The following is a 27863-nucleotide window of genomic DNA, read 5'->3' on the forward strand; positions in this document are numbered from 1 at the left end:
ATATGCTACTCTATGAGTCGAACTGTAACGCTCTCACTTTAGGTAATCCGTACATTCTACTGTTCCGATGACTAATGTCTGTTCGGACAGTCAGGATATCTAGAACTACACTCAAACTAGAGTAAAGAAATATAAATTGACTGAATAAAGACCAAGTAAAATTAAAGAAAAGTAAAAGAAGCGAAGTACAACTCGATTAAACGAGTCGGGGTCACAGTGATGGGTAACCGTACTGGGAAGCGATTGTAAAGATAGTTGCTAACCCCAAACTCGTAGGGAAACTCTTTGAAATAAATAATGGGACTAAATTGAAGGATTTAAAAGGTCTAAATGACAATAAAAATGTCAAAAAAAATTCAAGAAAATTAAGTTAATCGGTACAGACAGTTATAACTCGATAAGCACAACGAAAGGCATTTTGGTCATTTCAACCCCAAAGTTGAATTTTGACCTAAATGTCAATTAAATTGAGAGAGATTAAAACAAATAAAATAAATTAAAATAATGAATTATGATATGGAAAATGAGAAAAGAAAAAGAAAAGAAAGAACATTAAAATATATATGAGTTATTACATGAGCATGATGTCATAATGACATTATTAAAAGTTCTAACCAATTACAATTTAACAAATACTATAAAGAGATAAGGAAGAAGTAAAAAGGGACAAAAGTTTTCATCTTCTTCTTTTTTCCTTCTCCATGGCCAAATCCCTTTCATGGTGAACTCCCACCATTTTTGATATTGCAACCTTGAAATCCTTTTTTTTTCTCACCATAATTCCTATAAATCCCTTCATAAAAAATTATCCTTACACCTAGACAAAGTGATTAGCAACCAAGAAAGAAGAGAATAGTGAGGTTTTGGCAAAGTGAAGAAGTTGATCAAAGAAGTTAGTGCCTAATTCTTCTCTTTTCTTTTATTAAACATTAAATTGGAGTTGAGATGAGTAGGAATTACAAGAAATTAAAAGAAATTGATGAGTTTATGAAAGAGTTGAAATTTCGACAGCTTAGGGAACCTTAGGAGTTTGAAAATTTTGATTTACCTAAATTTGATTGGTGATGTTGATGAATGAAATTAAATGTATTGGAAGTTAATTTGCATAAGTGTGCTTGAGATTTGAATATTGAAATTAGGGTTTGATCATAAATTAGGACTTTTTGTGAAATTGTTTGAAATTGGAAAATTGAGATTGGTCAATGATATTTAGAAGTGCTATGTATGCCAATTGAAGTAAGGGAGTTGGAGGAAATTAAAAATTTGGGAGTGCTCTCTTGTGCAGGTTATAGGACTCAATGAGTCCAGTTTAGTTTTTGACTTATAACTAAAATTGTGTGGCTCCAATTGGTATGAGGCTAATTAGAGGTGAAACTAGACCCAAAACACTCCATTTTTTATGAAGAAACCATGCTCAAATTCTGTCCAAAACTTGACCAAATTACTATTCCAATCCGATTGACCATACATTGAACTCAGAAAAATGATCAAATGGATTAAATGAATAGTACACATTCATTTGGCCATAACTCCCTTTAGACAGGTCTAAATGACCTGAATTTTATATTATTGGAAAGCTTAGACATTGGAATACAACTTTCATGGAGAACACAGAGTCCAGAAATGCCTCTAACCAAACCAAATTGCTGGTTTAAGTTGGGACACAAAACTGTCCAGAACCATATTGTCCAAAAATTATTAGACATAGGCTTACCCGACCAATTTTGGCAAAAATGCCATAACTTGGTCTAAAAAAAATCCAAATGTAATGAAACTAGTGGTAAAATTTCCACAAGACATATATCTACAATATTGGTGTTTTAACCAAAACCCAAAAATTAAGGAAACTAGGTCAATTTGCTAGGTAAATTTAGCATACAAATTCTGGAAATTGGCCAAGTGACCACTTGACCCCATAATAGTCTTTTAGTCATATCTTCCACTAGAAAACTCCAATTGGGATGAGCCATACTTTTCCAGAAACCTAAGAAATAGGGCTCCAACTTTGTTTTAGAAACCTTCCTCAAATTGTGAATGTAAGAATCCTAAAAGTTGAGTCAAATCCACTGACATGAACTGGAATCCTGTTGGCACAGGGTGTATGAGTCCAGGCCAGTTAATTGGCTATAAATAATTCTAAAAAACTTGAAAAATTGTGATTCAAAATTTTAAGTGATCATAAGACATAGGGTAACAACTATTATAAAGAATATTAGGCCTAAAAGTGGCTGTAACATATCCAATTAATTAGAAAAAGATGGACTCTGAAATCTGCCTGAATCTAGACTCAGAAAGAGACCATGAACCAGTTGTGGTTATTTGACCATAACTTGAGTTCTAAAACTTCAAATAAGATGAATAAAAAAGAAAAACAAAGATAAGACATAGAGGAACAACTTCTATGAAGGAAGTGTAGCCAAACAGTGGCCACACCTTGATCAATTTGTTAGGTGAACTTAAGACATTAAATCTAGACCTTGAGAAATGTTCATAAAATGACTTGGCATATGACATGGAATGAACTAAAATAATTTGTTAAACATAAGAATAACATGAATAGACATGTAATGGCATGAAGATGCCATGGAAACACAATTGGTATATACTATGAAATTATAAATACTTAATAATTCTATTTTGTCCAAAGTACACCTAGACTTATTTATATAGCATGAATTAATTGGTATACCAATTAGGGACTATAGATTGCAATATTGTCTACAGGAATAATCATTGATAGACAATATATATCTAAGATAGTTGTTCCACTAGCTTTATGCCTGTCCGTTGACCATTGTGCCTGATTTTATTTCTGGCTTTATGCCTGCCCGCTAGCCTTGTGCTTGACATGACAGATGTATACATATTAGACATACAGATGTTTAACTAGTATACTCTTGTGTATCCAGTCTTTATAGTTTATTATAGGTTACTTGGGCACAGATATCAATAATAAACCTTAAATTTTAAATAATTACATAAAGAGATCACAGATATGAGTAATAAAACTGAACATGGAATAAATAAACAGAAAAAATCCTGATTTACTTAATTGCTTCCAAAGTTACTCATGAAATCTATATTTCTTTATAAAGTTATACGTGGAATAAATATTTCAATTATTTAGTTATTTTTATTTTAAATTATTGCACCACTAAGCAAAAATGCTTAGCGCGATGGATTATTTCCTCGCATAGGTATAGGAAACCACCACCACCACCAGCAGTAGCAGTAGAGCGCGGATAGAGAGTTGATCAGATCTGCTAGAGTGTCGGTCACCTCATCAGTCATTTTGGTAGGGCTCATGTATATTTAGGTTTTTGCATTTTGGTTATTGTATGTAAATAAATTATATACATCATTTTGTGAATGTAAATAAATTGTAAATTATTGTATACAAATTTTATATGAATGTATGAAGTTTATATGAATGAAATCAAATTTATTTTCTTAAAAATTATATGAGCTATGATATGATATAATGCGTGGAAATTCATATGAGCAATAAGATCATGAATGAGAATATAAAATAGATATAAAATGTTTTTAACAGGTAATAGTGGAATCCATCATATACTGAATAAAATAAAAGAGACTCTGTTTGGGTCTTCATAAAAATGAAATGGAATAAAAAAAATTTTCTACATATAAGATAATATAATTAAATAGATATTAAATTAATTTTATACATGACAAGACAAGACAGGGTGCTCCGGCACCAAATGTAGCATACCTTGCTCGATTATACTATAGACGGGTGAGGACAAGAACACTCACTCATATTCACCAATTTTTCCCAAGTTACACGAGGGCTTTACATGTAATTGACTTGTTCTCTTCCTCACATGTCCTTTTATGCCTATTATTGTAATTTATATTGTCAGTTACAAACTAGAACTCCACATGTGTTAGGAAATATTTAAATTGATTTGGGTTGTAAAGATTATTTATTTTTTTTGGAAATTGTAAACTTTATATGATGCATATATGGTTAAATGGGATTTTTGTATGGTTTGGAGGAGAGAGCTGAGCTTCCACTTGATCTTATTTTAATTTGTGGATGATTGTATGGGTGAGTTGAGCTCCCTAAATAGATTGATTTTGATATTACAGGTCTAATGAGTTGAGAACTCTTCATTAGATGACCCATATTATGGCTAGACTTTGTCCGATTGATTTCTTAAAATTGGACTCAAATATGGACTTTATGATTGGGTTAGAAGATAGTGGGCTAACTATGGATTTTGGGAGCCTTTTGCTAATCCAAGTTCTAGTGCCAATCGGCCCATAAATTGGGTTGTGACACTATTAGTTCACCTTAAAAATTATGTCGTAAAAGATTTTAGTGAAAAAAAAAATTAGATGTCGCTACAAAAAATAAGTTTTAGTGGTGAAGCTTTATTTCCCCACTAATAATTAAAATTTTATTTAGTAAAAATAATATTAACAAAAAAATTTTTCACTTAAAATGAAAAAGGACTTCCTATGACGAAAGCTTGCCACATCAGTTTAACTGTACAGAGAAACTTACCACATGAATATATATTGACATTGTGCAATAATTTTATCATTAAGTGCTAACAATATAATAATATAGATATTTAAATTTTAAAAAATAAATCTCAAATCCTTGTTAATAAAATGCATAAATCACATAATATTATAATATATATATTTTTATTATAAATGATTATCTATTAACTTTATCGTGAAATAAATATTAATAAAAATCGCAGATATTTGAATTCATGAAATGATGCCAGTTGTGGGTTGTGCTGTAGATAAGAAGACTATTTTTTTTCCTAATTAAATTTTTGATGTTTATTTTTATAGATTATTTAAAAATTTTATTAAAATAGTATAAAAAATTTATAATTTTTAAATACCGATAAAAAAAATGTCAAACAAAATTAATAGCGTAAACATATATGTATAGTCGACTCTAATTAATTTAAAATTATAATTTAATTACTAATATCATAAGAAATAGTCAATTAACTTTATTTATTAAAATGAAAATATTTTTTAATCAACAATAAAATTAATATATTTATATATAATAATTTAATTGACAGAAAATAATTTTTTAAGAAAATTATTTAATAAAATAATTATTATAAAATAATTGATATATATTTTGGAATACATAGTATATAATTATTAAGTTATTTCAATTAATTGTGGCTTTTAAAGACTTCTTATGAGATGTTGAGTTTAATTCTTTTTATCAATTCTTAATCCTTGTTTGAAAACTATAATATTATAAGAATTTAATTTAATTTAATTAATTTTTTTTCTCAATTTGCAAGTTGAGAATGAGAAAATTTATTTTTTTTATTTTAAAAAATAATTTAATTAAAAAAATAAAATTCATGTATGATTAAATGAGAATTTTTTTGAATTCTTTTCTCAATAATAATTTATTTCAAGCGAACCCTAATTGAACGAATTAAACCAAACGGATTACAATAACTTCTTTATTTAATTATATTTCAAACTTAAATTAAAATTTAACTGAATCAGAAAAATTTGAAATATTTATATAGATATAATATTATATGTAAATATTATTAATAAATTGATATAAAAATATAACATTCTTAGTTTTTGAATTATAAATTATTATAAATTTGAAATTAGTATATTCAACACTTTGCATAATTAATTTATAAGTAAAATTTAAATTAAATATTATAAATTAAAGTTTATTATTAAAAAATCAATCTAATCAAATCAAATCGATAAAGAACTAATCAAACTATCAATCAGCCTTCAAATTTGGTTTAAAAATTATACCCTAAAAGGGTATGTCCTTAAAATCACTCAGGAGAATTAGTCTTAATGCACGAAAACTGAATTGCGCTCTTAAAATCATCCATAGAGAGAACTAATTTCAGTGATGAAAGTTGATTTGAGAATACCTCGACCATAAATACTAAAAAAAATTAGCCTAAAATTAAAATCCCTAGCATAGCAAGCCTGGACGGCTTTGAATCTAACTCATTACAAGCATAAGCAGACAGAGGACATGGGAGTGGCCGCCCAACTCCAAGGCCCAAAAACAAAATCACTCATTGGAATTATCATCTCCTTCCCTTGTAACCAGGCCAGCAAATTCTTCCAAGTTCCTATATATACACGAAACATTAAGCAAATTTCAAGTTTCTCGGTCTATTCACTTGTTACAATTTTTTTTCTCATTTTTGGTGTTATATAATCAAACATTTTGAACTGCCCGCATGGCTAGCTTCCTTGCAGCCCCTGCTTGTCCCTTGGCCACCCTCCCCTCCACCCCTAGAGTCAGTGTCCCTGCTCGCCAGCAAAAGAGCTTCTCCTTCAATGTGGGTGACAATTATTTCTAATAGTGTCTTTTTTTTTTAATAAATAGTTAATGGAAATATAATAGTAAATTGTATTGTAATGTAATGCAGGGTGGTCCTTTGTTTTTTGGGCTAAGACATGTCCCAAAAATCCAATTCTCAAAGGCAGCTAACATTTCTTCCACAAGGTCTACATGTTTCAGGACTACCATTTCATGCTCTGTAAGAAATTACTCAAGCAATCTTCCCTTCTTTTTGTTGTTTTTTTTTTGGGTTATTTTCAATCTCGTAGGTGTATTAATTTTGTGGAGCTTATAAAAATGGAATGCATTGGCTGACTAGGCCAAACCTGAGACCCTGGAAATCGTCCAGAGCACCATTGCTAAGCAATTGTCTATTGAGGCAAGCACAGTGGCTCCAGAAACCAAGTTTGCTGACTTGGGTGCTGACTCCCTTGACACGGTACTCTCTTCTTCAGAAATGTTAATTTTTCCACATACAGAAACCATCCAAGAACGTGCAGTAAAATTTTTAGCACACATTTTCACATCAGAAGTTGAATCATGTGTATAAATTAATTAAAATTGAAATGTAACAGGTGGAGATAATGATGGCTTTGGAAGAACAATTTGGGGTGTCAATTGGAGAAGGGGGAGCTGAGAATATTGCCACTGTTCAAGATGCTGCAGATCTCATTGAGAAAGTGCTGGCATCATCTGCTTAGATCAGAATGATGGCAGAATACATGGAGGACAGAAATCCTCTGGTTTTGATTAATTCATAAGTGCCACTTGAGAAATCCTGCTGAATTATTCGGCAGGTGGCTTTTTTTTTTTTTTCTTTTGGTTTTGAGTTGCACTTGACTATAATGATTTATTTTTTCTGTTCTGCAAGAAAAAAGAGAATCTAATGCAGGCTTGGATGATCTGAGTTTCATCCACACCTCGTTTGTATCTTTTTGATAAATAAGAAAAGTTAGCATCTCATTTCAGACTAAATTCTATGGGTCCTATGTTTTCCTTCCAGAGTTTCTGATACGAATGTTAAGTCTAGGTGAATAAATCAGAAAGAGTCTTGGACTAAAAAAAATACCACAAAATTGTAAATAGAAGAATGATCACCCATTAGAATGAGAGCCTCCTTGTCTGTAATAATCTTCCACTATATTTATTTGCCAACAGAAGATACTCTGACAAATCAGTAGACACCTAATTTTCTCTACCAATGAAACAAAAGTTATGCTTACAGAAGTATTTATTTGTTAACCCAAAATTTACAGTTAAAACTAATCATACCATTGCATGTCCACCCTCAAAACAAACATTCTGAACCTCTAGCATTTCAATCTTAAAAACGTCTAAACCAGTCGCTAATGGTTCTGGAAAGAACTCTAGTCTCATTCAGTGAGAGAGTCTTCAGACCTTGAGCAATGGCATCTGCAGGAGTGTACACATAACCTACTTGCCATTTCGGTTCCTAATCAGTCAAAACAAATAAATAAATGTTTTTAGCCATGGATATTCACAATAAACTAGCTGAAATTTTTCAACAAGAAAGAAGTGTGCTAGAAGGATAATGTGAATATTTTACATTCCTAGTGCCAGAATTCACAACTTATTGTACTGATTTAAGTCTACTGGACTACCAAGTGAGAGGGCGTTTAATAGGTAACATGTATGAATAGCGATTTCAAAATTGCTAGGAGAAATGTTACACATCCGGTTGCTGCTTCCAATGGCTATCTGGGTTGTCTGGTTTGCAGCCATTTGCTGAAGACTTGTTACTTTGTTTGCAGTCAGAGTAAACTTGAAAAAGTTAAATCTCATGCTTAATACATGTTAGACACTAGTAAGATAGACTTAACTGGCCGATTGTAAAATAAATTTAGAAAGAAAGTTGTCCAAAAACATAAAAAGCCGATTATAAAATAAATTTAGAAAGTTGTCCAAAAACATAAAAAATCATACTCTTATGGTAGAACTCAAAAAAGTTGAACCGGATTTTATTTTCAAATTTCTTCTTTTTCTTTTAAGAATATGTTTGTTTATGTTGGACAGTTATTCTAATGGGACATTTTCATAAAAGCACAAGCACCAAAAAGGAGCACTTTTAAACATCAGATATACATAGAGAGAGAGAGAGAGAGAGAGAGAGAGAAAGAGGTTTGTAATATAAACTTTCCTTCATAATTGAGTTTCTGGAAGTTAAATAAGGGTTAAAAATGAATTAGTTAGCCAAAAAAAAATTTCAAGACATGCAGCACGCATGTACACACAAACAATGAGTATGCATAGTATACCTGTATGCATGGTGTGATATGGTTACCACTTAATTGGACCTTTTCTATTGTCCCACCCATTGACTTAACACGAGGCTTCAAGGTCTCTTCAAGGAGATCTGTCTCATCAATTGTATCAGAACTGAATTTCACCTAAGGCACAAACATATCCAACAGCATACGTAAGGTTGTTTATTTTATATAAATTCAGTAGTACATGGATAAATAAGATTGTCCAGTTCTTATGAACACTGGAACTGATGGGGTATTATACATACCAGTAGTGTGTGTTGGACATTATAGGAATTTCTAAGACAATCACGATTTTCAGAAGGTTTGGGCTTGAACTCTGATACTCCCTCTGTAACCTAACAGAAATGATACTAAGTTTAGATTTATGTGATTATAATCCATAAAAGTTTTCCAGTCTGTCACTTTTAGGACAATTGAAATATATACCAGTGAAGCAAATAAAAAAAAAAAGAAAAGAAAAAGAAGGGATACCAAGCCAAACTGACCCAAAAACTTTAAAGTAATCACTCAGGTAAAGGACATCCTCAGTGCACAAGGCTCCCTATTTTGCAAGGGCTAGGGAGGATGATCTATTATATGCAGCCATCCCCTAGCTCTTTGTAGAGAGCCTGTAACCTTCTGTTCACAAAGGAGAGGCTCTCCCTCATACATACATATGTATACAATATCATGAACAGGAATGGCTTAGTCCAGCACTTGGTCAACAAGTCAGGAACAGAGTAAAATCATTATAGCAGAAATTAGAATCAGCCATTAAATGTATTTGCTAAGATGCTGCAAATAGATAGCAAATACCTGATTGAATACTGAGGGCAACTGATCAACAAATTTGGTTATTGATGTTAGAGCTTCTTGTTCAGTGTCTGGTATTATTGCTCCAGCAGTATCAATTAGCATTTTCCAAGCATCTCCTGGATATATGTCACCATGAAATCAGGATCATATCTCAATGCACACAAATAGGTTGCTCCACTAGCAGACACTAGCTGATGTAGTCATGGAAAACTAAATTTAACAATTATTTGATTTAATTTTTCATCTTCAAATTAATAAGTGTTATGGAAAGTCAATCACTATATTATTTCTCTGTATATTCTACATTCTGTATTCCTATTTAAGATTTCTTATTTAGGATTTATTCCTAATTAGTAGAACACAATTATAGAAATCAATTGTATATATATACCCATGTACAGATTAATTGAAATTAAGGAGAATCATCTCTTTCTACATGGTATCAGAGCAGGTCATAGGCCTAGGGTGACTATTTGTTCTCACCACCAGCTCAGGAGAGACCTTAGCCGCCGACTGGCCATCCCCTCTGATCCGGTCGCCGGAATCCAAGAGCGTGAGGCTCACGTGCCCAACTCAGGTTCTCGCCGTTTCTTCACTCGCCAGCGCGTGGAGGCGCGTCCGCCGGCCATTTCGACTCTGATCAGCATCGCCGGCGTCACCTCAACCCCCTCATTCCACCACTATGTGCTGTTGCCTGATCCAGTACACCATTAAAGGACTTATGAGGTTTGGCTCTCAGATTCTATTTCGGTATTTGCTTGATTTGTGATTTTGGGTTATTTTGTGACTGTAAACACTTTGGATTAGCATTTCGGTTAGTTTTTTTATCTCAACAAATGGCAGACAATAAGAATGTTATTTTTGATGTGATTCCGGTGATGACTAAGATCACGGAACACAAACTTAATAGTTTACCTCGAATGGAGTAAGACTGTTAGGGTCTATTTGCGTAGCATTGATAAGGATGATCACCTTACTAAAGACCCACCTACTGATGATACACGGCAAACTTGGTTAAGAGAAGATGCTCGGTTGTTTTTGCAGTTTCGAAACTCGATTCACAGTGAGGTAATTAGTTTAATTAATCACTGTGAATTTGTTAAGAAATTGATAGATTACTTAGATTTTCTGTATTCTGGTAAAGGGAATATCTCCCGTATTTATGATGTTTGTAAGGCATTCTACCATGCTGAGAAAGAGGATAAGTCTCTCACGGCTTATTTTATGGATTTTAAACGGGTATATTAGGAACTTAATGTATTGTTACCTTTTAGTTCTGATGTGAAAGTTCAGCAGGCCCAACGGGAGCAACTGGTTGTTATGAGTTTTCTTGCAGACCTTCCTTTAGAGTATGAGACTGCTAAATCTCAGATTCTCTCCAGTTCTGAGATTCCTCTTTGCATGAAACGTTCACACGGGTCCTTCGTACAGAGAGTACTCGATCTTCACAGCCTGCCAGTAGTGCTCTTATTAGCCGTAATCCAAATGGACAACAGGGTAATAAAAGAGGAAGTAGAGGAGGAATTACAGGCAACAGAGGTAATCAACGTAATGGGGAGACTAGTTCTAATCAGGACTCAAGAGAAGTCATTTGTTATTATTGCCATGAGCCTAGCCATACAAAATATAATTGTCCGCAACTTCAGAGGAAAAATCAGCGATCACAGATGGCAAATATGGCAGCAGAGGATTCTACAGTATCTTCCTCTGAGAAAACTATTTTGGTATCTGCAGAGGATTTTGCACAGTTTTCCCAGTATCAGGCATCTCTAAAGCCTACCAATTCCCCTGTCACTGCGATCGCTGAGTCAAGTAAATCCACTACATGCCTTGTATCTTCCTCATCCAAATGGATTATTGATTCTGGTGTAACAGATCACATGACAGGTAATTCTAGTCTTCTATCTGCTTTTCAGTCTAATCTCACTTCCTCTACTGTTACTTTAGCTGATGGTTCTACTTCTTGTGTCATGAGTTCTAGAACTGCAAACCCGAATTTATCAATTTCTTTGTCATCTATTTTTTGTCTACCAAAATTCTCTTTTAATCTACTTTTTGTTAGTAAACTTACTCGTACCTTAAATTATTTTGTTTCTTTTTTTTTTACCAGTGTTTGTTTTAGGATCTTACGATGAAGCAGATTATTGATAGAGGACGTGAGTCAGGTGGTCTCTACATTCTGGAAAATCATGTACCGCGGTCGCTTGTTTGCTCCAGTACCTTAACACCTCTTGAAGCTCATTGTAGATTGGGCCATCCTTCTTTGTCTACCATGAAGAATCTGTGTCCTCAGTTTTAGTCTTTATCAGTATTAGAATGCAAGTCGTGTCAGTTTGTAAAACATCATCGTTTGCCTTCTGTGTTTAGAGTCAATAAACGGGCTTCAACTCCTTTTGAGTTAGTTCATTCTGATGTTTGGGGTCCTTGTTTTGTTACTTCTAAAACTGGATTTCGTTATTTTGTTACTTTTATTGATGATTATTCTCGTGTTACCTGGTTATATTTAATGAAGAATCGTTCTGAGTTGTTTTTTATCTTTTGTGCCTTTTGTAATGAAATCAAAACTCAATTTAATATTTCTGTGCGCATATTAAGAAGTGACAATGCCAAAGAATATTTTTCAGCACAATTTCAGTTTTATATGACACAAAATGACATTCTTCATCAGTCTTCCTGTGTTGATACCCCATCCCAAAATGACGTGGCCGAAAGAAAAAATCGGCATCTTCTTGAGGCAACTCGTGCTCTTCTTTTTCATATGAAAGTTTCTAAACACTTTTGGAAGGATGCAGTTTCTACGGCATATTTTTTAATCAATCGTATGCCGTCTTCTGTCCTTAATGGGGATATTCCTTATACTGCTTTGTTTCCTATAAAATATTTATTCCCTGTTGAACCCCGTATTTTTTGTTGTACCTATTTTGTGCTTGATGTTCGTCCACAGATTACTAAATTGGATCCGAAGTCTCTCAAATGTCTTTCTTGGGTACTCCTGGCTCCAAAAAGGGTACTGTTGTTTCTCTCCTACTCTTAATCGTTATCTTATTTCTACAGATGTCACATTTTTTTAGTCCACTCTATTCTTTTCTCAATCATCTGTGCATGAGAGTCAGGGGGAGGAGGATGATCTCTTAATATATATTGTCCAACCAATGTCTAGTCCTCTCCCACAGCCTGTTCCTTCTGTCTCTAGACCTACTCGACCTCCCATTGTTCATGTTTATTCCAGGAGATTGGAGATTCCTGACTCAGATCCTCCACCAGCTACTTCGTTGGGAGATTCTGTACCTCATACTGATCATGATTCTGACCTAGAATTACCCATTGCTCTTCGTAAAGGTAAGCGTTCATGCACTTACCCTATCTCTTCTTTTGTTTCTTATAATCAATTGTCTTCTTGTTCTCGGTATTTTGTTACCTCTTTAGACTCTATTCCTATCCCTAATACTGTTGGTGAGGCACTGTCTCATCCTGGCTGGTGTGCTGCTATGAAAGAGGAAATTGAGGCTTTAGATGCTAATGGGACATGGGAACTGTTGCCTTTGTCCACTGGTAAGAAAGCTATTGGTTGCAAATGGGTATTTACAGTAAAGGTAAATCCTGATGGTTCTGTGGTTAGGTTAAAAGCACGCCTTGTGGCAAAAGCATGTGCTTAGACATATAGGGTTGATTACTCTGACACTTTTTCTCCTATAGCTAAACTTACTTCTGTTCGCTTATTTATCTCTTTAGCAGCTACATATGATTAGCCCCTGCACCAATTGGGTATCAAGAATGCTTTCCTTCATGGTAATTTTCAGGAGGAGGTGTATATGGAGCAACCATCTGGGTTTGTTGCTCAGAGAGAGTTGGGTAAAGTTTGTAGGCTTCGGAAGTCTCTTTATGGCTTGAAACAAAGTCCTAGGGCCTGGTTTGGGAGATTCAGTGAAGCAGTACAGGAATTTGATATGCAAAAGAGTAAGTGTGATCGCTCAGTATTTTATAGGCAATCTGAGGCTGGTCTAATTCTCCTGGTAATCTATGTGGATGATATTGTCATTACTGAGAGTGACTCTGCAGGTATTTCATCTCCTAAAATCTTCCTCTAAACCCAGTTTCAAACCAAAGACTTGAGATTGTTAAAGTATTTCTTGGGTATTGAAGTTATGAGAAGTAAGAAGGGTATGTTCTTATCTCAAAGAAAATATGTCATCGATCTATTGACAGAGACAGAAAAATTAGGTGCTAAGCCTTGTAGTGCACCAATGACTCCAAATTTACAACTGTTAGCAGGGGATAGAGAGTTGTTTGAAGATCCAGAGAGATACAGGAGATTGGTAGGAAAATTGAACTACCTTACAGTCACTTGTCCTGACATTGCTTATGCCGTTAGTGTGGTAAGTCAATTTATGTCTTCCCCAACTATTACTCATCGAGAAGCCTTGAGACAAATCTGGTGTTATCTGAAGGGCACTCCAAGAAGAGGTTTGTTATATGGTAATTATGGGCATTTGAATGTTGAATGTTTTTCAGATGCCGACTGGGCTGGATCTGAGGTTGACAGGAAGTCAACTACTGGATATTGCGTTTTTGTTGGAGGAAATTTGGTGTCTTAGAGAAGCAAGAAGCAGAGTGTAGTTTCTCGATCTAATACTAAATCGGAATACAGACTCATGGCACAATCAGTATGTGAGGTAATGTGGATACTTCAATTACTAGATGAGAGGTTTTAAGACCTCCTGCCTGCGAAGTTATAGTGTGATAATCAAACTGCTCTCCATATTGCTTTTAATCCGGTGTTTCATGAGCGGACCAAACATATTTAGCTTGATTGTCACTTTGTTCGTGAAAAGATTCAACAACAAATCATCTCAACAGGACACATCAAAACTGGAGAGCAATTAGGAGATATTTTCACAAAAGCTCTGAATGAAGCTAGGATTTACTACATTTGTAACAAGTTGGGCATGATTAACATCTATGCTCTAACTTGAGAGGGAGTGTTATGGAAAGTCAATCACTACATTATTTCTCTGTATATTCTATATTTTGCATTCCTATTTAGGTTTTCTTCCTAATTAGTAGAACACAATTTTAGGAATCATTTGTATATATATACCCATATACAGATTAATTGAAATTAAGGAGAATCATCTCTTTCTACAATAAGTTTAGGTTTCTGTTATTTAAGATATTTTAATTAGGAAGTAGAATTCCTATTATTTAGGAATTCTATTATTATTTAGGAATAATGAAAAAGTTACATTAGATTCACTATTTTCTAGTTAGTTAGTATTAGTTTAGTGTTTCCTTATTTTGAAATTCCTAATCCTAATAATAGTAGGACTTGCTATTAGACAATAAATATCTATGTAATCTAGGTATTCTAGTAGAGCTTATTATGATTATTAATTTATTATTGACAATTGAGAATTAATAAGAATTTGAGAATTTTATTCCTTTCCTTTTTGATTGTTTTATCTGTTCAACACCACTAGGACATCTATTGACATTTTGATTTAGAAATACTCTTGCACACCAGATTATCTATTTTATGAACTGGACTTCAATATTGAGGATGAGATGCATAATGAGCATTAATTAGAAATCCTTTTGATACATTTCATAACAATAAAAGATATCCTATTAATTTATGATGATTTCCAAACATCTCATTCTATTCTAAACTCCAAACACCTCATTCTATTCTAGATTTGATATTTTTTAGATTGGGACTAATATTTTGTACATCATATCAATTATCCAAAAAAGAAAGTAAAAAAAAGTATTTGGCATCATATTGTTTCTCTTTAACTTCAATTCCTTATTTCTAACAACACAATTCTTCTTTTCCCTATGGCTCCACTAGGTTGTTATGTGACTTCAGTCTTCTCCAGAGTGACAAAGGAACAAAAGAAAATGGATGTTATACTCTCACATTTTTACTCACCCAGGTAAGTTGAGCTCCTCATCTTCTGCTATTTGTTGTTAAGTTTTATTGATCATGTAGAACACCTCTTTAAGGCAAAATATTGGGATAGCCAATATTTTGGAGACTGTTGTGGAAACAAATTAATTGTTTTGGCTCATTAAAATGGTCATTTAGACCAAGAAGTAGATTTCAGAAATAAGAAAAGCCCTTTCAGAAGGATTCATCCCCTGTTCAAACTTTGATCTGATAAGTTTTATTCCTTGGCCAAGCTATGGTTTACCTGAGGCACTCCTAGCCATTGAGTACATTGGGTTTGCCTCCACAATTGGCATCATCTGATTAAGAAGCGGACCCAGCTGCAGATAAGCATTAAAAACATTAAAAGCACAATATTAGTTAGACAAAGAAACATACTTTTTGCAAGTACAGCCTCATAGGTGTTCAAAATGTGAGCTCGTGCAATCAATTAAATCTTCAGGCAAATTCTTCTTCTTGAAAATCAGAGACATTTAATGAACTTTTATTAGACCAGAGACATTTTCTATATCATGAAAATCAGAAACTGTTTTATGATAGTCGCTAAGTTGCCATAAAAGGCAAGGAAAAATGAAGCAGTGAAAAATATGAAATAGATATTTACCTGCTCAAAGTATGGTACCGCCTCTGTAGCAGGCCTGTTGTTGAATGAGATTATGGCATTAGCCTTAAAGAAGAGATAATACTCATTGTCAAACTCCATGAGTTGCTTCAGTTATTTTAGAACTAAATAAAATTCTTAATTTGCATTGTGCTTCCACAACACAAAACTACACTTTCTTCTTTCCCACTTCAGGAAGAAAATATTCAAGAGCCATTATAGAAAGGGAAACCAAACCTTTGGTATCTTGTCACAGAAGTAACTTCCTGTCAGAACTTGGAGTAGCGCACCATTGCTGCAAAATCCATGTAAAACAAGAAAGCAATCATCAATCCAATGATGGATTAAGCTAATTCCAAAAGATGGCATTAAATAATCAATGTAGTCCTTCAGTACATGGCATTCTGTCCTCTATAACATCAACAAATACATAATGGAATAATAGATAACTGATTTTTGAACATGATTCAACATATATTCTAGTACAATAGAAATGAAGTCTAAAATTGTTTCTGTAAACCACAAGCCAAAAGAGAAGTAGGAAAGTCCCATCAGTAAACGCACCTATGACCAACAGAAAATAGTGGAAGACCAACAAGCTGGGCAGCAGTTAAATTGGCATCAGGCAATCCTGATGTTAGTATTAAATCCAGGCAAGTGTTAAACCTCTCGTACACTTGATTAGCAGCGTGAGCATGATCGAATGTCACATTGTAGGGCACTAAAATAACAAGAAACCCTTCCTTTGCCAATAGCTCTATCAGGTAGCTGCAGAGCACAAACCATGAATCTCACGAAAGAAAGAAACTTAGCAAGAACAGAGAAAATTGTGATTGGATAATGATTACCCGTAAGTGACTTCCGGGACAGCTCCAATGAAGGCACCACCCAAGAACTTGATGATTGCTAGTGGCCTTCTACCTTTAGGTGGAGGAATCACCAAACAAGAGTCTATTATGGTATATATCTTCTTGTTATTGCTGTTATTAGCTCTATTATTATATCCAAAGCTGCTGCTGCCTCTACCCACATACCCATTTGAAACCAAATTCGTGAAGGAACTCCTAGCGCTAATAGCAGTGCGTGTAGGTGTAGCACGCCATGGGCGGTACTTGAAGGAGCCTCTTTGAATTCGCGGGTATCCATATAAAGTAAGATTCTTTGTAGAGATAGAAAAAATTGAGGTGGCCAATTCCATGAAAAGTGTTACTGTTCGACTCAAATGGTCAGCAAGTGGAGTGGGAATGAAGGAAAGCAACGAAGAATCAGAGAATCACGGTGGATACTCTGTTTAAAGCAAGAATTAAGGTGGAAATTAACGCATGCTGATGATTCTGCCACGATTCTGGTTTGGATTCCTCTCGTGCAAATTGTCATGGGCCAAATTCGGCCTATTGAAATGGCTTGGAACTTCGTCTTCCATTATGTCCACAATTTGGACACCGTTGGGGTACTAGAGGTCGTCCCGTGGGTACAAAATCCAATTCTTGATGCGATCAGTGATGGAAAATTTTGATTTATTGTTGATGAACTCGTGATGAAGCAAAAAAAAAAAAAAAAGGCAAATTTCAAACATTACTCAGCACAATTTGAGTGTAAAAATGAACATTTGTTGCAACTATCTAGAGAGGTAATTCCAGGTCATTGATTTTTTCTTCTAAATTGACTCTCATTACTAATGTTGTTACTTTCTCTTGCAAGAGGCATGATCAATTGCAAGCCACTCAAGTTGTTGAACTTGAGAAATTGATCACTAGTGATGAGCTTGAAGCATTGAATGATTAAATCAAGTTGAAAGCTTGGTGATTATGTTTGAATTGACTTGTTTAATTTTAAAGACTATAATTGTAGAAAGATGCTACTTATAGCCAAAGGAGAGATATCGATTATGCGTATAATATTATTGTTTCTTTTGAATTTGTATTTATTTTATATATATTATGAAAGAAACACCTAAGATCACAAATGACTTTGCCAAACCTTATTGTGCAAGTCTCAAGATATTCCAAATATAATGCACTTAGTATCAGCAACAAAAATGTTGATTCAAAAAATAAGAAAGTGAATGGGATTCATTACTTAAAAGTATAAAATTATTTTGTGAGAGACATGAAATTGATATTCCTAATATGAATGCTCATTATAATTCTCATCAAAGTAGAACTTGCAATTAAAGATTCCCAATTACCTTTGAGCTTTATTTCCTAGTTGATGTATGCAGTGCTACTATTAACTCACAATTGCAAGAATTGAATGTTAACTTCAAGGAATACAACCATTTGCTCATTCTTAGCTTAGCTTCTCTTTAGATTTGGATTATTTAAAATTGATGACATTTGCAACCTTGTAAACCCTAAATATTTTTCAGAATAAGAAAGATTACATTTGAGATATCAACCAAAACATTTTAAACTTAATGTTCAACATCATCTTAAGATGCAAAAAGGGTCAACTATCTTTTAATTGTGTCAATATTTATTGAAATGAAGAAAGTCAACTATTTATCCTTTTATTAATAAGTTGGTCACTTGCAGTCTCAACTATCACTATTGAGATTCCTTTCTCAACTATGAATCTTGTAAGGAATAAGGTTCATAATAAGATGGGAGATAATTTTCTTGCAAAATTTTTTATTACTATATTGAGAAAGAGATAGTATTTTTGTGATTGATTCTATAAATGATGAGTTTTATGTAAGAAAGAATTTTTTTTTTATATGTATATATTATTAATACTTATATTTTAATGTTCATTTATAAAGTTGATTTTCATTTTTCTTTATGTAAGGCTGAGTATTCTATTCGAACCAAATTGAACCAAATCGAATCATCAAAAACTAAATTAACTAAATTATCATATTTTAGAAATCGAACCTAACCAAAATGAATGAAAAATTAAACCGAACCTCCCTATTTTGGTTCAGTTTGGCTTAAACCGATCAGTTTTTGAGTTTTGATATTTTTTTAATTTAGACTTGATTTTCAAATTATTTGGTTTGATTTTGACCTTGATTTGAACCTAATAACCATTAATTAGTGAAATTAAATAATTTATATATAAAAAATTAAATATAATTCATAAATTCTCTAAATCAATTTAAAAATTAATAAAGTAATTTGGTTCGATACGATTCAACTAATCTTTTTCTCTCCAAACCGAACCGAACCGAAATTCTTAAAATGCAAAACCAAACCAAACTGAGTTGAATTATCTTAAAAAACCAAACCGAACCAAATTACCGAATTAAAATAGTTCTATTCGATTTATTCGATTCAAACTGAATAATGCTCACCTCTATCTTTATGTGCTATAGCATATATGTGTTATATTTTTTCTCATATGATATTTTATCAATAATAAGAAAAAATGACAAAATTTTTGCCCCTAATTTAAATTTCAATTTCCACCACTATCAGACAACTTTCAAATGAAAGTTGTGTTTTCTGGGAGAAAACATGACACTAGATGTTGTTTGTGTATGTTAATTGAGCTAAATAAATAAATTAATCTATGAACTTTATTAAAAATATATATATATGTATAATAGCACCCTCAATTTTAGAAGTATTTCATTTCATTATATTTCTTAATTTTCATAATTTAATAAATTTAAGAAAGTTAAATATAAAATTACCGTCTAACTTTTACTAAAATTGTTCAGTGACATCCTCAATTTCAACTAATCTACTTTCTTCTTCAATTTTGATATTGAATAGATCCTAAAGTTCACTTAATTTCACTTTTAAAATATTAAAATATGAGATGAGCCGTTTTTAAAAATTAGAATGTCACAAAATTTTTAAAGTAAATGTCAAGAATTAAAATATATTTTCGTCCATTTATGTGCAAGTTTTTCAATTTATTTTTACAATATCAATTGAATTTATTCTATAAAATAATAAATATATTTATTATTTTAATATAATTATATTATCAACTAATGACACAAACTTAAAACTATAAATATTTGCATGAAAATAAATTATAGTCATTCATTATTATTTTAATTTCTCAAATTAATGGATGACAAAAGAATAATTCTCTTTAATATCTGATTTTGTAATTTATAATATTTAGTTGGATGGATATAAAGATTGAAACTCAGCTCGAGTTCGATTACATTTGAGACTCAATTCATATGCAATTAAGTTAAACATAACCTCAATCTCATTTATCAGTAAACATAAGTTTAATTCAAATAAAAAAAAAAAAAAAAATTGATACCAAGGAAATTGTTTGAATCAAAACAAACACGAAAGGGGGAATCTGAATCCAATTTTAATACAAAAGAACCTTCAGGCGTATTTTGAACTCTTAACTTCTACGGCATTTCTAAAATGAGCTATGCTATAGATAGCCGTTCTCTTTGCAGCATTGGATAGCTTCGTCAAACATCTCATCTAGCCCATACTTAAATTCAAAACCAGAGTCCAACAGTTTCTTTGAAGACACTCCTGGGGTTTTATAACCTTCAATATCCTTCAAAGATCTAAAAAATAAAAAATAAAAAATAAAAAATAAAAAAATAAAAATTAGCATTCTTACTCCCCTTATTTGGAAATTAAAATTTTATAAGAATCAATTCAATTAACATTTTTTTTTTGTCAATTTTCATGTTTGAAATGAAAGAATTCAATTTCTTTTTTAACTTTAAGAAAAAAGAAATAAAATATAAGTTTGATCCAGTGAGAATTGAGAATTGAATTGAATTCTTTTTTAGCAGACTATAATAATTTTTCACTTATGGGGGGAGAAAAATATTACTCACTCCACTGTTGGTATTGGGAACTCTGGATACTTGGCAGAAAGAAATTTCGACATATCTTCAATGGTTATGGTGTGTGAAGAACAAATGTACCTCCCTTTTGCTTCAGGATATTCATATAGAAATATGTGTGCTCTAGCCACATCATCTGTGTGCACCATTGATACATTGAGAAGAAGACCATATTGCTGCCTCTCACCTAAATGAATGATGTTAGTTTATCAACAAAGAATTTTTAGCAATAGGGTGTTCTTAATATTATGGAACTTACCCAGAATCATAGCCATTGATATGTGCACTGAGCTAGGGAACTTAGGACAAATAAAGGGACCAACAATAAGAGAAGGAATTATTGTCACAAGGTCCAATCCATGCTCTTCTGCAAATTCAAGAGCTATCTTCTCTGTAAATGTCTTGGAAATCATGTAGGGACCAAAAGTAAAGTAGTTAATGGACTTCATGTAATCTACATCACTCCAAAAGCTCTCATCCACTGTGTCCACAATCTTGTCCTTCTCACTAAACCAAACTGCTGATACACTGGAAGTGTACACAACTCTCCTTACTGTCTTGGAGTTCAAGCATGCCTTTAAGATCCCTAATGTTCCATCAATTGTTCTTTTTATAATCACTTCCTGAGGTTCTTTGTTTTCAAAATCAACAGGAGTGGCTACATGAAACACACCAGTGCACCCTTTAATGGCTGCTTCAAAACTTTCTGGGAATCTAAGATCAGCTTGGAAGATTTGGAGTTTCTCGGAAGCTCCTGGTAGGCTTGTCAAGAAGCTAACTTCCCTCTCGTGTTCTGATCATAATATCAAAACGTAAAAATTTTTATATATAAATTAAGACCCTTTTGTTCAACTGTGATTTGAGAAGTATTGCTGATTTTTTTTTCCCTAGTCATTAAAAAAATAATAATAAAAACTCTGAAGGAGATAGATCTTACCTGGGTCAGGTCTAATAGTGGTGTGGACGAAGTATCCATGCCGAAGAAGCCTCATGATCAACCATGAAGCTACGAATCCAGTACCTCCTGTAACACATACCTTGCCCTTATCTGCTTCCATCTCAAGCACTCGATGAAGATCGATGAAGTCCACTATATGCTTTCTATCCTTTTAATTTGCTTATGGAGTCAACCATACTTCTATTTATCATCGCATTCCGTTCTTTTCAACTTTTCAAATAGTAGCTAAATAATTTGCTCACGAGACTTCTATACTTACCATTTATCATGGGATTTTTTCCGTACAGATGTATTATATAATTGAATTTATAGAAAAAAGGTGTGAATCAATTAAATTACGAGAAGGGGTGATGTGAATCAACTATTTTGACTAACTTCTTCTGTGCATGTCACCCCCTTCTCGTAATTTAGTTGATTTACACCATTTTCTGTAAATTTAATTATACAATATACCTGTACGAAAAAATTTTCATTTATCATCATCATCCCATTCGGTCCCTTTTCAACTTTCTTATTTAAATACTAGTTAAATGCCAATGCATTGAAAGATATATTTACAATTTATTTTGTTAAAATATAATTTTAAATTCTTTTACTAATTTTAAAATATATAATTTTTAAATTTTTACAATTAAATAAAATATTAAAAAAATTAAAAAGACATTAAAAAGGATAGATAATAATAATAATAATAATAATAATAATAATAATACTTAAAAAAATTAAATATGAATATAAAAGAGAATTAAAAATAAAGAGTGTCATGGCCAGCACCAAGATATATATATTGAAATCACTGTGGGTATGAGCTTGAGTTCCAGTTGGAAAAAAAAAAAAAATTTGCCAAAACAGTATTGAATTAAAATATAACCTTTAAAATTGAACATAGTCACAAATATAAATACAGAAATGGCGCATTGTTGACTATGAATCTAGTGCGTGGCTGTCGTCTAAATATAAAGGTATTCACCACCTCATACTGGTTTCACTCTGCCACCCCAGAACGTCATGAAAGTTAACCTTTATGCGGCTGTCAACAAAGCAAAAGGGTTGGGGCTTTAGCAGCAATAGCCAGGAATAGTAGCCGCAGCCCGAGGGGATGGATTTGTGAGAGGGCGGAAGCAATTACCGATCCCTTGGTTTTGGAAGGTCTAGCTTGTCAAGAAGCCTTGCTTCCAGCTAAGGAGAGGAACCTCAGGCGGGCAATCTTTGAAGGTGATTCGCAGGTGCTCATTCAGGCCATAAAAGGCTATGAAACTCCTTCCCAAATTCAAGAATTAGTCTTAGACATTCTTCATTTGGCACAATCTTTTGATAATTTTTCATTCAATTTGTTAGAAGAGGCTGTAACCAAGCTGCTTATAGCATTGCAGCAATTGCTTTAAGGGATACTTCTTTCTTGTTTAATCGTTTGTAGCAATTCCGGTTTGTATTCCCCTTGTGCCCGCCTAGGGCCTCCATGAAAAAATAAATAAATAAATAAATAAATTTCACCACCACAAACAACATTGACAGCACCTTTCTTCTCTTCTTCAGCCTCCTTTTCTCGCTCTTCCTAGCTCTCATATGCATGATCATCGGTTTGCGGCTCACGCTGACAAATTAGACAAGAATTGTGCTCATCCTGCCAAAGATTGCTTAGCATTAGAAACATGGAACTTCATCTCAGTTACTTCTACACTTGTTAAGTAACGCATCTCAAGTATTTGGGAAAAAGAGATATTAGATGCATATCACATAATTGTCCCATTTTAGTGCAGTTAATGAACTTTACTAGCCATGGCTTCAGACAAGGAGGATGGAATGTGTGTTTGCATGGCAACACTTGCATCTAATCATCAACCACCAAATTCTCCTTACAAATTGCACACTCTACATATTGTCCTAGCCTGGCCAAGATTTCCTTTGTGAGTGTAATTGCTGGAAGATTAGCAACAACCTCTTTACTGGCAGGAGGGGCTCCTGAAACTCTGGATTCATTGTCCATAATCTTACCCTTTGTTTTTTGGATCTTAATTGTGCATGGGAAATGAAGATAAATTAAACAAGGGAAATTAAGAGAAAACAAAAGAAAAGAAATTTAATTTATTTTCTTTTCTTTTGTGTTACTTGAATAGATTATTAGAATAAAAGAGAAATACAATTTCTCTCTTACAAAAAAAGAGAAAATAATTATTTATACCCTCTCTTTTCTTATGTTTATATATAGTAGAAGGACATTTAAGTATTTAAATATCCATTTCTCCTCATTTATCTCCATTTTCCACCAATTTAGAGAGAAATGTTTTGGGTTAATATAAGGAGTTGAAAAATAGAATTTCTCCTCCTTTCCCCTATTTTTCTTTCTCTCTCTCCTCTATTTGATGTTCAAAAAAGAGAAATTAAGAAATCAAATTTTTTTTCTTTTCTTTTCTTTTCTCTCCATTTCCCTCAATCCACACAAAGACAGAAACATCAAATGAAGCTCATGTTAACTCCTTGAATGAAACAAGTTTTCCATTAACCACACAATTAAATCCGATAAAATGTGGATCCAAAGGAAGAGGAAAAGCTATCTCATCTCGTTAACCTTCTTCAATTAATATATTTCAAGAATTTATACCACATGCGATTCCTTTTCTTCTAAGAATTTTTATGGGCATCTAAAGCAAATTCCAAAAATCTTGAAACAGAATATGAATAAATTAAACATGAACAGCAGCCTCAAACTAAAATGGTTAAAGTAATGACATAATTGGGATCCCTTCTTATCCATTCCTCAGGCGACCATATCATTAAATTTACAAGAAAGAGCTTGAAAAGCTGAATTATACCTCAGGTATAATGGTATCAAGGTTGCTTATGAGCTCTTCAAGTATATTGGCTGCATTTTCCACTGGAGCTCCAGAAGATTCAGCTCCCAAAAGAGAGGCCATAGAACTCATTAGGTTTGATTGCACCAACCATTGAGGTTGCGGTGGCTCAGGATCCACAGTAAGATGCCCCTCAAAAAGATACCGTAAAATGAATCAAACACGACCCCCACAAAAAATCAGAAATGATAGTAAAATTCACAAGCTTTCAAGAAAAAAAAAATTATGGTTTTCACAGAAGTCAACCTCCACGCGACGAACAAGGAAAAATATGGGGTGGATTTTCCGTCAAATGCAAATGTTCTTTAACTTGAGCAACGCAATTCTTCAAACGCTCCTTCTCAAAAGCATCAGAAACCAAGCTTTTAGCTTGCTCAAACAACCCAAACCCAGCGAGCACCAGGCGCTGTAATATCCCGCTTTTAGAATGGTCGCTACTCGCTAAACAACGGAATAGAACTGCGGCCACCACAAGAAGTTCAAAATCCTCATTGCATAAGACACAATCATACACAAACAAAATCAATCGATCCCAATTATAAAAAAAAAAAAGACAAGAGGCATACTAATTTGGGAAGAGAAGGAGAAGCAGAGGGGTAGAAATCGCAGAAAAGGGATTTGATAGAAGACACAACATCCTCAAAATGTTTTTCTTTCCTAGCTGTGTCTGCAATTCTTCCAATTGTTGTTTCAATCCATCCTCCGAAGCCATTTTTGTTGTTTCATCAATTCAGAATCTTTTCCATTACCCCCAAGCATCAGGTTTCTCATTTGAATCTCCATTGTTGATTCTTTTTCTTGGCGATGGGGAAACCTGTAGCGTTCGTTAAATAATTCTCAACCACTTTAGCGTCTCATCTATACGATTTCTCGCCCAATTGACTGTCTGCTGTAGAATTTCCCATTAATGCACGACAGGTCGTTCACCAAACACATGCAAATCGCCAACGCCAAGTCGTTTCCAACAACTAATAGGGAAATACTTTGCTACAGCCCACATCAGGGGCAAACACAGCAAATCAATAATTGACAAGGAGAGAATCGTTTTTTAGCAGGGAAAGATTTTGAGTTTGAATATTAATTAAAATATTATATTTTAAAAATTTAGAAATTTATAAAATATTTTCGAAACACTGAAAAATAATAATCGCACGATGAGATATATATTATAAGAGAATAAATATACGTTTCAAAAACACTTCAATAATTTTCCTGAAAACATTTTTAAAATCGAGTGTGAACTCTAATCACGTTGATATGATAATTTATTAATTAAAATTTAAAAGATATCTTAATTTTACTTTTTCAGATCACGAGACGTTTACGTGAATTTAGATATGTCATTTGATATTTTAAAAATTTAAAATGCTATAAGTGATTTTTGGTAAAATTCAATAGTAAATTTATGTATTCAACCTATAAGATTAATATATGGAATAGCAAAATAATTATATAGAAATAACTAAGTTAAAAAGTAATTATAATTTAAAGACAAAAAAAACTATTTTTAATAGATAGGCAAAACTGAATTTTATGGACCTATTACTCTTTATTTGATATATATATATATATATATATATATATATATATAAATAATGAGGACAAAGAACAAAGGAAAAGGCTAGCATTAGGTCTGTATAGAAGCCGAAACAAAGAGTACTTGCTCATTGCAATCGGAATGGGCATTTTCCGTTTATAACTAAATCATAAATTATGATATAATTTTTATTTTGGTTGTCACCTATCACAATTTTTCTCTTTTATTTGGGCTTGAAATCGGCTAAGCGCAAACTACTTAGGCGGAGTTCGTTTATAACTAAATAATCAAATTAAATCAATGAAATTTAATTATCTTAATTTAAATAAATATATTTATTAGTTTTATTATTTTTAATTTGATAAATGAAATAATTAAAATAATAAAATTATTAATTAATATATTAATTATAATTTATTTATAATTATTATTTTTATGATTTTATAATATATTTAACCTGTGATTATTCTATTAATAATATTAATTTATATTTATTATTTTTATGAATAAAAAGGATCATAAATATATTTTTATTAATATTTAATCAATTCGTTACTAATATAAAATATATATTTTATTTTTTTAATTAATTTAATTATAATCAATTATTAATTTTAGTTAATTTAAATTTTTTCTCAATTTTAATTTAATTCGGTTAACATTTTTAAAATCAATTCATAATTTAAATAATTAAAAATTTGATTCGATTAAATAAATACTCGCCTCTACTAAAAAATGATTGATTTGCCATTTTATATGGGCTTTTGAATGTTATTATAGGAATAATAAGACTGTAACACCCTCCCGGTAACAACTCCGTACATTCTACTGTTTCGGTGACCGGTGTCGGACAGCTAGAACGTTCGGAAAAATATTTAAATTAAAGCGAGGAACTAAAATTAACTCAAATATTAATAAGAAAAATTTAGTAAAAATTTCAGAAATAAAATACAACCAAGATAAGCAGTAGGTGCCATAGCGAGGGTAAACGAGAGGAAGTTGCGGTTCTAGCGAGGAGCCCTAGACCAGGGAAAAATTGTAAAATAATTTTTGGGACTCCAGAGAAGGGTTCTTGAGGTTCCCATGGCATTAGAATGCCAAGAAAATACCTAGAAAAATTTTCAATCGTCTGAGACTATTTTGACCCGTTAAGCCACACGGTGGTCATTTTGGTCATTTCTCCTTCAGAGGTGATTTTTGGCCGACTTGTACAGTTGAGTAAATAATTAATATGACATAAAATATGAATAAACATTACTAGAAATTAAATTGGAAATGAGTAGTGAAAAAAAGAAAAGAAAATGAAGAAAAAAGCTTAATTATGACATAAGGTGATGTCATTAAAAAGCCACCACCAATCACCTTTAAACTACCATTTAAATAACCAATAAAATAGACTAAATGAAAACCAAAATAAACAAAAATGCAGCTGCCTTCTTCTTCCTCCCAAACCAGCCGAAATCCAAGCTACCCAAACCTCCATTGATTTTGCAACTCAAGCTTTATTTCTCCCTTTGTTTCACCACAAAACCCTAACCTCTCTTCATTAAAATTTTACCCCACACCTTAAACAACCTTTTGGCAGCCTAGAAAGTGAAGGAAAGTGAAGTTTTGAGTTGGGAAAAATCTGCCCTATTCAAGGTTAGTGCTATACTTTCACTCTCACTCCTTTAATCATTGTTAGAGCATCATTTTAAGACAAGAAATTGTAAGAATTTGAAGTAAATCATATATGTTAGGGTATCTTCAATTTTCGGCAGCCCTA

General features: G+C 32.6%; 3 protein-coding genes and 1 long non-coding RNA gene across 5 annotated transcripts; 1 reads left to right on the forward strand and 3 right to left on the reverse strand.

Moving 5' to 3' along the window:
• The first annotated feature begins 6106 nt into the window (after positions 1–6106).
• LOC110673026 (uncharacterized) lies at positions 6107–7330 on the forward strand. Its single transcript, XM_021836005.2, has 4 exons — positions 6107–6341; positions 6432–6542; positions 6663–6782; positions 6919–7330. Exons 1-4 carry the CDS (start codon positions 6240–6242, stop codon positions 7042–7044), a joined length of 459 nt encoding a protein of 152 aa, XP_021691697.2. The 5' UTR covers positions 6107–6239; the 3' UTR covers positions 7045–7330.
• A 131-nt stretch (positions 7331–7461) lies between these two features.
• Positions 7462–17350, reverse strand: LOC110673023 (uncharacterized). Its single transcript, XM_058145881.1, has 9 exons — positions 16823–17350; positions 16539–16742; positions 16212–16269; positions 15978–16040; positions 15618–15693; positions 9427–9542; positions 8877–8966; positions 8620–8751; positions 7462–7796 (listed from the first exon to the last, which is right to left on the reverse strand). Exons 1-9 carry the CDS (start codon positions 17170–17172, stop codon positions 7668–7670), a joined length of 1218 nt encoding a protein of 405 aa, XP_058001864.1. The 5' UTR covers positions 17173–17350; the 3' UTR covers positions 7462–7667.
• A 2768-nt stretch (positions 17351–20118) lies between these two features.
• Positions 20119–21936, reverse strand: LOC110673018 (vestitone reductase-like). The gene is made up of 4 exons (XM_058145882.1): positions 21689–21936; positions 21011–21544; positions 20743–20938; positions 20119–20463 (listed from the first exon to the last, which is right to left on the reverse strand). The coding sequence occupies exons 1-4, from the start codon at positions 21807–21809 to the stop codon at positions 20322–20324; spliced, it is 993 nt and encodes a 330-aa protein (XP_058001865.1). The 5' UTR covers positions 21810–21936; the 3' UTR covers positions 20119–20321.
• A 612-nt stretch (positions 21937–22548) lies between these two features.
• LOC110673006 (uncharacterized) lies at positions 22549–25294 on the reverse strand. 2 transcript variants are annotated; one of them, XR_009148327.1, is made up of 4 exons: positions 25128–25294; positions 24808–25020; positions 24523–24693; positions 22549–23333 (listed from the first exon to the last, which is right to left on the reverse strand). It is a non-coding gene; the product is annotated as an uncharacterized LOC110673006 (long non-coding RNA). The 2 variants fall into 2 exon arrangements; XR_009148326.1 differs by having other exon boundaries at positions 24523–25020.
• Between the last annotated feature and the right edge of the window lie 2569 nt (positions 25295–27863).

Source organism: Hevea brasiliensis, chromosome 4 (assembly GCF_030052815.1).
Source record: "Hevea brasiliensis isolate MT/VB/25A 57/8 chromosome 4, ASM3005281v1, whole genome shotgun sequence".
NCBI lineage: Eukaryota > Viridiplantae > Streptophyta > Magnoliopsida > Malpighiales > Euphorbiaceae > Hevea > Hevea brasiliensis.

Excerpts from the sequence above, each read along its gene's own strand:
- LOC110673026 (XM_021836005.2), top strand. The coding sequence starts at position 6,240 with ATGGCTAGCTTCCTTGCAGCCCCTGCTTGTCCCTTGGCCACCCTCCCC. Across the intron at positions 6,543-6,662 it reads GGACTACCATTTCATGCTCT|GCCAAACCTGAGACCCTGGA; the intron begins GTAAGAAATTAC and ends TTGGCTGACTAG. Across the intron at positions 6,783-6,918 it reads GTGCTGACTCCCTTGACACG|GTGGAGATAATGATGGCTTT; the intron begins GTACTCTCTTCT and ends GAAATGTAACAG.
- LOC110673023 (XM_058145881.1), bottom strand. The coding sequence starts at position 17,172 with ATGGAATTGGCCACCTCAATTTTTTCTATCTCTACAAAGAATCTTACT. Across the intron at positions 16,041-16,211 it reads TCTGTGACAAGATACCAAAG|GCTAATGCCATAATCTCATT; the intron begins GTTTGGTTTCCC and ends CTCTTCTTTAAG. Across the intron at positions 15,694-15,977 it reads CGGTACCATACTTTGAGCAG|CTGGGTCCGCTTCTTAATCA; the intron begins GTAAATATCTAT and ends GCTTATCTGCAG.
- LOC110673018 (XM_058145882.1), bottom strand. The coding sequence starts at position 21,809 with ATGGAAGCAGATAAGGGCAAGGTATGTGTTACAGGAGGTACTGGATTC. Across the intron at positions 21,545-21,688 it reads CACTATTAGACCTGACCCAG|AACACGAGAGGGAAGTTAGC; the intron begins GTAAGATCTATC and ends TATTATGATCAG. Across the intron at positions 20,464-20,742 it reads TTCCCAATACCAACAGTGGA|ATCTTTGAAGGATATTGAAG; the intron begins GTGAGTAATATT and ends TTTATTTTTTAG.